At 51.6% G+C, this 10,738-nt stretch overlaps 1 protein-coding gene across 1 annotated transcript; it reads right to left on the reverse strand.

Annotated features, from left to right (window-relative positions):
• Positions 1–674: 674 nt before the first annotated feature.
• On the reverse strand, positions 675–10,387 carry ECRG4 (ECRG4 augurin precursor). The gene is made up of 4 exons (XM_019970244.2): positions 9,894–10,387; positions 5,201–5,248; positions 3,126–3,283; positions 675–1,045 (listed from the first exon to the last, which is right to left on the reverse strand). The coding sequence occupies exons 1-4, from the start codon at positions 10,315–10,317 to the stop codon at positions 887–889; spliced, it is 789 nt and encodes a 262-aa protein (XP_019825803.2). The 5' UTR covers positions 10,318–10,387; the 3' UTR covers positions 675–886.
• Between the last annotated feature and the right edge of the window lie 351 nt (positions 10,388–10,738).

The following is a 10,738-nucleotide window of genomic DNA, read 5'->3' on the forward strand; positions in this document are numbered from 1 at the left end:
ACAACCAAGCCCAGGAGTTCATTACCTGCAGCCTGTGAATATCAGGGTGTCTCAGAGATTATGTACAAATCACGTAGCAGTTTTGTGAGAAGGCTTCCAGCAGGCTGTCAGAGGGTCTGTGAGTACAAGAGCCATGCTGAGGGCCCATCCCTTCTGCAGGTGTCACCCCCCCCCATCTCCCTCCCCTCCCTTCACCCACCCCCACTTTTCCATTCACTCAGGTTGCTTAAACACGATGCAAAGTATATTCTTAAATCTTGGATTCATTAGACAAGGTTCAATTTCTTAAGGTAAGTGAAGCTCTGAAGTCAACCGAACTTTAGTGGTTTTTATATTACCCATTTTTCCTGCCTAATAATATTAAATAGGTCCAGTTCTGGCTCGGGCCATGGAAGAGCAATCAAACTTGCAAAACCACACCAATGATTAGATCCTCCAAACTGTGTTCTGTGATCTTAAATGATGTCCAATAAATTTTCTTGCTGGGCTTTGCTTGTTTGTTTGCATTTAGTGTGGACTGAATTCTAACACACTGAAGACCCCTGCTCTGTCCCATGGCTTGGGATGGTAGGGACTCTTGGAGGGGGTCACACTTGGTGCCTCTGAGAGGTTGAGAAACATCCAGGGAAGGAAAACTCTCGCCAGCTTAAGTTTCATTCAAACTTTCAAACTCAGACTTTTAAACAAAATGCTTTTATTTATAGTTTTAAATGGAATGCAGTGTTAGGAACTTGCATGGACTCTCGAAAGGCCTTTATATTCTCTGTGTTAATGCTTCCTTTCTGGCCATAGAAAGCGAGTAGGGAAGATGGGCCAAGACTAGACATGGCAGACACAGCCCAAGAGCTGTGCGGAGCCCACGGCCTGAACCTGCCCGAAGGGGTGGTCAGTAGTCGTCGTAGTTCACGCTGGCTCCGTGCCGGAAGCTGTGGGCACTCCGGGGGCCAATGGCCGAGTCCTCATCGTAGTGGCGCTGGTAGTAATCGTAGTAGTCGTGCCCATTCCGATTTCTATTCAGCCAATAGCTGATGTCATCCTCAAATTTCTGGAGAAGAGGGTGAGAAAGGATGGGATTAAGGACACCACTTCCCAGAGCACATTTTACTGGTGGTGTTTCTCTGGTGTTTTTCTTTAACAATGAATGACCCCTAATAGAAACTCCTGCAACAAGGTCCTACTGTACAGTACAAGGAGGAACTATATTCAATATCCTGTGGTAACTATAAGGGAAAAGAACCCGAAAAATAACATATATATATGTGCGTGTGTATCTGAAACTAACATTAACAACAATCAACTGTTGTTCAGTCACTAAGTCATGTCCAACTCCTTGTGACCCCGTGAACTGCAGCACACCAGGCTTTTCCTGACCTTCACTATCTCCTAGAGCTTGTTCAAAGTCATGTCCATTGAGTCAGTGATACTGTCTAACCATCTCATCCTCTGTTTCCCCCTTCTCCTGCTCTCAATCTTTCCCAGCATCAGGGTCTTTTCTAGTGAGTCATCAGGTGGTCAAAGTACTGGAGCTTCAGCTTCAGCATCAGTCCTTCCAGTGAATATTCTAGGTTAATTTCCTTTAGGATTGACTGGTTTGATCCCCTTGCAGTTCAAGGGACTTTCAAGCGTACTTCAATAAGAGAGTACTTTTCAACTGTACTTCAATAAAAAATAATAAATAGTACTTAAAAAAATAATTACTCCTGCCTACAGCATCCCTGGGCCAGAGGTCAGTTCTAACCAGCAGGAGAGCACTGCTGAAAGCCTAGTCCCCAAAGGCATATACACCCCTTCCCCTGAACCCCTACCTGCGAGTTCTGAATATACCCCAGACTTCAGCATTCTTCTCTTTTTTGGTACAGAAAGCGGACATCTGCCCAATGCAGTAACAACTGGGCCTGCCCCCAGCACTAGGGGTCTAGTGTGGCAGACGCTGACCCCCAGTCCTGCCTGGGCTGCTGCACAGGGCTTAGTAAATGGTGGTGAACAGAATCATACTGCAGCCTCAGGGAGTGTCTGGTGGTGACTCTCTCACAACTGTAGTGATGCTCAAACAGATCTGGTGCACCAACTCAGGCCACAAACACTGACTACATGGGCACAATTCCACCTTCTTCATCTGCTTGGCCTGGGGCTGCGACCTCCACCACCCTTACCACCCCCACCAGTCTCTGCTTTTAAAAGAAGATGGCTTGCTTGACTCACAATACTGCAGTTTGTCACATAGGGTAGTAGCCTCATTCTTTGGTTTTCCTAATTTTATAATCTTGTTTAAGGTTTTGCCTTAAAATAACTTTTTTTCAAAAAACTTAAAAAATATTTTATAAATACAGAAATAATGCAGACTCACATTTTACAAAAGCACGGTGGGAGGGAGACAAAGAGAAAGGGGCTATTTCCACTCCCAATCCCTACTGGTGTCTGGGTGCATGTCCTTCTAGTCCCATCTGTGCATGTTAGAACCTTACTGCATCCTCACATTTACTCACACTCAGATAAAACCATACAGATACGGTCAGAGGGTTCCTAGGAAAATCAGACTCTCCCTGAATCTAAGTCCCAGCCTCTCTGGGCAGGGAAGTCTCTGGAATTCTGCTACCAAACCCTGATGGGAGGGATCTCATTGGGCACAGCGGGGTGGAAAATTCCAGCCAACACCGTACACCTGACGGTCACGTAGTCCAGTACCTGGCAGCTCTGGCTTTGACTTCAGGGCAAACAACAGAACTTCATTCTCTGCCCGTTTCCCTGCATGCTCTCCCACCATCTGGTGGGAATCCAAGCCTCTCCCCCGCCCCCACCCAACCCTCATCCCCCCAGGGAGAGCCAGGCCTCTGCCCCCCAACCCTGCCCTGTAGAAAGCCAGCCTCCTTTCCCCCCCTCCACCCTCAACCCTCATGGGAATCCAGGCCTCTGCCCCCCAACCCCCATTCCCTCAGGAAGACCCAGGCTTCTGCCCCTCACCTCCACTCTGCCCTGTAGGAAGCCAGCCCTCTGTCCCACCTACCCCCACGGGATCCAGGCCTCTGCCCCCCCAACCCTCATCCCCACCAGAGGAAGCCAGGCGTCTGCACCAGCCCCCACTCTCCCAGGCCCACCCCTCCTGCCGAGGGAGCCGGGACACCCACCGCCTCATCGAAGCCCAGGTACAGGAAGTGCTGGTACCATTGCTGCACCTCTGGCCTCGAGCGGTCCCACAGCTGCCGCTTGGGCCTCCTAAGGCTGCTCAGGAACTCCTTGGCTCTGCTCTCCTGGACAGCCACCGGGGTCGTAGTGGGAGCAGGGGCTGAAACAAGGGGTACCCCCACCACCAAGTACAAAGATGATTTCTTTCCTCACTGGGGTGAATTGCTCTTCCACATCCCCTCCCACCCTGCCTGGCAGGAGATGCTCTGTCTGGCATATCCTTCCTGCAGGACACGGGTACAGTGGGGGCTCCCTCACTAGGTCCCACCCTGGGCTCTGGGGTAGCCAGCCCTGCCCTCTGGGCACTGCCATATCACAGGCCTGGGGTTGGGGCAGGAACCGAATTCAGCTCCTCCTCTGCAGCCCCTGGCCACACCCAGACCCAGGTCCAGCCCTGGACAGGGGCTGGTGCTTCCTTGTGGGCTCTGCTGTCAGGAAACCACGGTGTATCCAGTGCTGCCTGGTGGGTGTTCACTATCCAAGTAAACAAGAGCCCTCTGGGGCTGCTTAGGAGTCCAGGGGAGAGAGAGCTGGAACAAGGGGCCCTGGGCCGGCCAGCCAGGCAAGTCCAGCAGGGGCTGTGGGGACAAGCGGTGCCACCTGGGGTCCCACTGTGTGACCACTGATGATTGGACTGCCTCATAATGGGGTGACCCTTGCTTTCCCACGGCTTCCCTGAATGCCTTCTCTCATGGGCTCAGTGCTGAAAGGGCCCCACTCCTGCAGATACACTCAGGGAAGCTCTGGGTCCTGGGCTGGCCCTGCTGACTGCCTCTGAGCCCCTGTTCCCTCATCTGTGACGCTGGATGGATGGTCTTTGCCTTGAGGTTGGCATGGAGGTTGCACAGGAAAAGGAAGTCAAGTGCCCTTGTGTCCTTGCTCACATGGGTAAATACCAGCACGTTTGTATTCTCTCCACCTGCTCGTCTGGGCATTTCCCTCTGGGCCTGTCACACTGTTTCACACACAGTAGGTGCTCAGTATATGTTTCTTGGCTTGAGCTGGATAAACGCTGAAGGTATACACAGAGGAGTCCTGATTTTCTCGGTCACTTTCTCTCTGGTATCCCTTGCACAGGTGGCCCTGCCAGAACTCCCATCAGCCCTGGTATCCCTGGGAGATGGCTGCTCAGCCCAGGGAAGGGGCCGTCTGAGGGGCCTGGGAGGTCAGGGGTGGACGAAGGCCTCAGAAGCGGCTGGAAGAGCTGGGGAGATGCTGGGAGTCCCTCTTCATACCAAGAGGAACCACATGTGCTCAGCAGGTGTGTGTCAGGTGGAGGGGTCACTGCAGACCCCCTGGGAAGTAGCTGCATAAGCACCGGGGCCCCACAGCAGGGAACAGACTTCAAATTCAACCTCCTGGAGCCCCATTAACTCAGGGAAAAGAATAAGTGGCTAAAAGTTCACCTCAGAAATTTAGTCTTCACTCTAAGGGACAGATAACTTCCTGTTTTCCAGGTGAAGACACATGTTCCGAGGGAGAATGGTGTTGACAGGACCACAGGGTGACGGAACCCGCTGCAGGGGCCAGGACTCACCTGCATGGTTCCCAGACTGTTCATGTGCTACCACCACTCCCTGAGGCATGTTCTTCACAACAGGTGTCAGCAACACAAGTCTTTCTGGTTAACCCTTTCCCAAGGGCCACCTGGATACAGAGGATGCCCACAAGCCCACTCTGCGCTGCCCCAGGACTAAGGCAGTGTGTGCTCCAGACTCAGGCATGTGCTCTAAAGGGCACCAGGGTTCTAAAACAGCCTTCCCTGAACACTGCCGCTCTGTTCCTTTTATTTCTGAATCTACACTGACAGCTTTCAGAGAAGCATTAACTGGCAATAATATTTATCTGATGAAATACCGCACCACATCCCCACAGAACCACCCCTTCTATCTGTTAACCTTTTAAGGAGTAAACACTTTTCATTTTCCAAACACAAGCCTCCAGTGAACACATCAACATCCCCATTTCCCTGCAACCTGCTGAAGAATGCCCCCTTATCCATGTAGGCTGTATTTACCTTCTCGTTTCCGAAGCAGCAACTTGAGTTTGTTTCCACTTATGCCACCTAAAGGAATGAAGACAGAAATCATTTCAGGATTGTACTGAACCCTTAAATTTCTCACATGCAAAAATCCACATTGGAAAAAACTCACTTCATGCCTCTATCCTGCTTTGGCAACTTGGTATCCAATGCTTGCTGCATTTCCTGTTATGTAGAAAAGGCCATTCAGGCTGCCCGTTGCTCAAACTGGTGACAAGGATTATGGCTGAGGTTTGAGCCACTGGAGACCATCTGAACTGTTCTCCAGGAAAAGTAACATTGTCCTTTGAGCCCTTCTATCATAGTATTCAGGCAGTCACCAGGAGTTAGGCGGAGAAGAGATACACGTGTATTGCATGCATGGCTGAGTCCCTCTGTTCACCTGAAACTATCACAGCATTGTTAACTGGCTATGTATACATGCGTGCTCAGTTGTTCAGTCGTCTCCGACTCTTTGTGACCCCATGGACTGTAGCCTACCAGGCTCCTCTGTCCATGCGATTCTCTAGGCAAGAATACTGGAGTGAGGAGTTGCCATTTCTTCCTCCAGGAGATCTTCTTCACCCAGGGATTGAACCCTGGATCAAATCCTGCATTGGCAGGCTGAAACTTTATCATTGAGCCACCTGGGAAGCCCATATTCTAGTATAAAACTTTAAAAAAATTAAATAATATTCAGGCAGCTGTCATATGTACCTGCCTGCAGACTTTACTAAATAGTGTCCCCCCAAATTCATAGCACCCAGAACCTCAGCGTGGGAACCTATTTGAAAATAAGGTCTTTGCAGATGCAATGAGTTAAGGGTCCGGAGGTAACATGATGCTGGGTTTAGGCTGGGCTCTAAATCCAACGACTGATGTCCTTACAAGAAGAGGTGACACCACACAGATGGCAGTCGTGAGAAGATGAAGGCAGAAGTGGGTTTTCTCTACCACAAGCCAAGGAACGTGCCTCAGTGCTCTCAAAGTTCAGCCCTGTATCGTTACTTGCCCTGACTGTCTTACAATCAGGCATCATTTGTACCATTTACTGTGGTTTGTATTCAGATCTAGAAGTGTTTATAACCTGCCCAATCGTTTAATAGGAAATGATGAGTTTGATCTCATGAAACGTACCCTCTGGCCCATGAGCTGGTTCGAAGACTGTGGAAGCCTCTGGTCTCTGAGTGCTACTTACAGGAATGAGGCTTGTCCTGTGGAGGGGGAACCAGAGGCTCTGGGAGAGAGCACAGCCTTGTAAAGACTGAGCAGAGCATCCTTAGGTGTATGAGCCACAGTCTGGCCCAAGGATGGAGATGCTGAGATGGTGGTATCCATCCTTCAGCAGGTCCTGCCCTCCCCAACTGTGGACCAATTTGCAACTGCAAAGGTGTGGTCTTCTGGGAATAGGAGCCAGAGCTCCAGCCAAACTTTCAGAAGTGTGTGGGGCCCAAAGAAGACTAAGAAACTCTGCTTAAAAAATTTATTATGTCGTTGGGGAGGAAAAAAACACATTTGTAGCCAAAAGTCACAAATTGGCTGCTCACTGCTAAACGTGACCTGCAAGTGTGTTTTCTTAGGTGCCCCATGTTTACGGATTTAGTATTTGAATGTTTCCAGACCCAGGTCACTTGGCAGACCCCGGGGTCTGTAAACAGCACTTTACCTCTCAAGCCCCCCACAGGTGTTTGAATTTGGGTGCCTCCCACCTGCCTTTAGAATAGGGAGCCAGGTCTGGGGGGAACTCTAGGGATCCCACTGCAAGAGGAGAACACAGTGGGGCCACCCTCATGTCTTCAGAGGAGGGCTGGTGTCTCTGGGCGGTGGGCTAAGTGGGCAGTGGTCTGAATTCAGAATTATCATCTACACTTCCAGTCAGTCTACAGAGATGCAGTTGTTTAAAAAGCAGGTACAATTTTAGGCTGTGTAAATAAAAGGAGAGCGTCTTGCAGAAAGGAAATACTTGTCCTGCCTGTGTTTCAGCTTGTCTCTGATCAGCCCACCTCTTTTACTATTTGGTTCAGGTACTAACATGTGACCTTCAGATGGTCACAGAAAAACAGGAGTTCTGGCAAAAGGAAAAAGGTTTAGAAAGAGGAAAAAGTCCAGGAGGAACAAACGGCCTGTGTGTGTGTATGGTAACAAATTAAAGTAATTTAGATGTTTAACTGGGGCTTCCCTCGTGGCTCAGACGGTAAAGAATCTGCCTGCCAATGCAGGAGACCCAGGTTCGATCCTTGGGTTGGGAAGATCCCCTGGAGGAGGGCATGGCAACCCACCCCAGTATTCTTGCCTGGAGAATCCCATGGACAGAGGAGCCTGGTGGGCTACAAGGCTGTAGCCCTGTAGAAAGTTGGACATGACTGAGTGACTAACACACACACACACACACACAAACACATAGATGTTAAACTAGAGGAAAGAAACTTCTGGGAGCAGAGCGATAGATGGCTCTAAGATGCCACTGTGCCATAAATCTATGGGTGGGCAGCAGGCTGCCAGCACCAGACAGCCACCCACGGCTGGAGCAAATCAACAGAGAAGCTTCCCATCCAGAGTCACTAGAGGTATCAGGGCATCAGTTGTGAGTCAGCACTGGGGAGGCTGCTGCACAGGAGGTTCAGTTACAAGGGGTGGGACCACTTTCAGTCTGTGCTTCCCTCCCAACCTCAAGAGCCAGCGAAGGAATCTACATTTGCCAACATGGACAGAGCACGAATCTGAGCATATTTTAGTATCTTAATATATGTGAGTCTCCAATGACTCAGAGTAGCCTGCCAAATTAAGTACCACCTCTCTGTCTGTATTCTGTAAGAGCACTTTAATACTGATGAATTGAAACAGACGTTGGAAAAGTGAAAAGTGTTTGTCGCTCAGTCATGCCCAACTCTTTGCATCCCCTTGGACTGGAGCCTGCCAGGCTCCTGTCTATGGAATTCTCCAGGCAAGAATGTTGGAATGGGTTACCATGCTCTCCTGCAGGGGATCTTCCTGACCCAGTGATTGAACCTGGCTCTTCCGCATTGCAAGCAGATTCTTTACCATCTGAGTGGCATTTGTGCTAAAGCTGCAATTTCTCCTAGCAAATCTGTGTCACTACTAACCCAGAAAGGTGAGCCTCATCAGATTCAGCTACACAATTGAAAAGGGTGAACAAGTCCTAAAATGATAAATATCAGCGATGCCATGGTGCCAATTACTGCCCACTGAACTGTAAATATCAATGCATGAACGTGGACACCACGCTAACTTTATTTGAAGAAAGGAATAAAGAACGAATGAGCTGCTGTGGGGTTTGTCTTGTAGCATCATGGATTTCTACCCCAACATCACTGGTCACCATTTTTAGGCTGTGCTCATACGCACTCCTGAGTTGATCAAGTTTAGCTCCCTGGCATTCGATCTCCCAGCGGGTTTGGAATTTTAAAATGCTCCCTTTGAAGCTCATGATAAACTGATCAAGAAAGGGCAATGGTCCTTTCTCCATTAAATGCTTTTGGGTGTCATAAATCACCTTGGGGACTTTACATAAAGATTTTTATTTGGTGTCATAAGAACTTTCACATTCCAGCTCAGTGACCATAATATTTTAACCAACTCCTATCACTGCAATCTTGGTATAAATGAAATAAAATACAAATCCTGAAAAGAATGGGTTTCTAGCTGATGTCCACTTGCTGTATTCAGTTATGGTTCTTAAAATGGGAGGAACAAGCAGGAGGTGATAAATCAGGTGATGGGGAGTGATTGACTGGCCTCCCTTGTGGTCCTAAATTAGAAAAGCAGTCACCCCAGCCCCTCTGTTGTGCTAATGGCCCCCAGGGCTCCCATTGCTCCTCTGGCCTATGTTTGCTCTTCCCAACTTGTGCTGACCACACAAAACACAGACGTTCAGCAACCAAGGGGGTCCTGCCTTTCCACCCACCTTGCTTGGCTGCTTTGTGGTGTGAGAAACTTCAGTCTCAGGTTCTTGAGCAGGTCACCCTCCCACCTTCCAGCCCTTGAATCTTCCCAGTAGACCTGGGGTCACCACCCCACCTCTCACACCCGCAAAGGCACCCCTGCCTGCAGGAGGCCACTCCTGAGCCATAAAGGATGGCAAGAGGGAAGTGAGCACTCAGGGTGAAACCTCCCTAAGGTGGGTTCTGTGGGCTCCCAGGGTTCAGAAGTCCACACCCCACCCACTTCATCTGCAGCCTGTGCGTGAATGCGCGCATTTTCTAGGGAAAGAACTGGGATTGCCAACCCATTCAAGAGGGCCTCCAAGAAGTAGAGATGTTAAAGAATTTCCTTTCAGAGCTTTTCCCCAGCGAGGAGGTGAGGCCCTGCTCCTGCTCGCGCAGATTTGCAGGCCTGGAACTTAACTGAGACGAGGCGCCGGAAAGGGAACACCTGGAAGGGACCCTGGGGATGAAGGCCTTTTGACTCCTCTGAGTTCTGGGTGCCACCTGCCTACAGCGCCCACTGCGCCCTGCCTCTAGCGTTCTGTCCAAGGCTCCTCCGCCTCTTTTCCCAAGGTTGCCGCGAACACCTGAAACCCTGCCCTTGACCCTGAACTCTGCCACTTCCCACCGCGCAAGGGCAGAACCCAAGACCGCTTTCAACTCTTGGCCCTTGCCAGGACTCGGGATGTACGCCTTGGTCTCCGCGCCCTCCTCTCGGCGTTAGCGCCGTGAAATTGCCTCCTTACCTGGGCCCACGCACAGCAGCAGCAGCAGCGCCAGTGCGGTCATGACCAGGAAGGCGGGCCGGGCGGAGGAGGTGGCCATGGTTGCAGCGGATGCGCTGGAGAGAGATGAGCGCGCCTTGGCCACTGCGCGGGAAGGATAAGGAAGGCGCTTGTTCTGGAGGACCCGGCGCCGGCGGACTGCGCCCTGAAGAACTGCGCTCAAGGGTACTGGAAGCGCGGGCGGTCCCCGAGTCCGGGCCGGGGCGGGACCCGGCAGACGGGCGCTGTGCCGACGGGCCGCGGGCCAAGCGTCCGTGCCAAGTCTCCGCGCCCCTCTCTCCGGCCGCGGCTCCTCCAAGGCTGCGGGGCTGCGGGCGCCTGGGCCGCCAAAGACCGCGGGCGAAGGGCAAGAGAGGTCCGGCTGCCTCGGGAGGGGACGCGGCATCCAGCGGGGGAAGGGCTGGGTGCTCTGAGGGTCCCCGCTCAGGCCTCGGGATCTCGCCGCCACCGGCCCTCCCGACCACAGTCCCCTCCCCTGCGCACCGCGCGCCCTGGTCCCTCCAGCCCGCTCCCTCCCTCCCGCTCAGGCCTTCGGAATGTCCTGGCTTTGCGTCGCAGCTCTAAAGATGCCTTTGGCAGCTCTGTGCTTCGTGCTGTTTAAGTCTCCACGCTCTGGGCTCAGAGCTGCATTCCAGGAAAACATCTCGCTCAAGAGACTCCGACAGACGAGCCTTTCAGTAATCAGGAGAGAATGAGCCCCGCAAGTGTTCACACGTCTCCATCGTGTGCCCCATCCACGCACACTAAAGGGGCACCCGGCACCCGCGTGAGGCCACGGGAGCTGGAGCCGGCCTCCCCTGTCCCTG

Source organism: Bos indicus, chromosome 11 (assembly GCF_029378745.1).
Source record: "Bos indicus isolate NIAB-ARS_2022 breed Sahiwal x Tharparkar chromosome 11, NIAB-ARS_B.indTharparkar_mat_pri_1.0, whole genome shotgun sequence".
In the NCBI taxonomy this organism is placed as follows: domain Eukaryota; kingdom Metazoa; phylum Chordata; class Mammalia; order Artiodactyla; family Bovidae; genus Bos; species Bos indicus.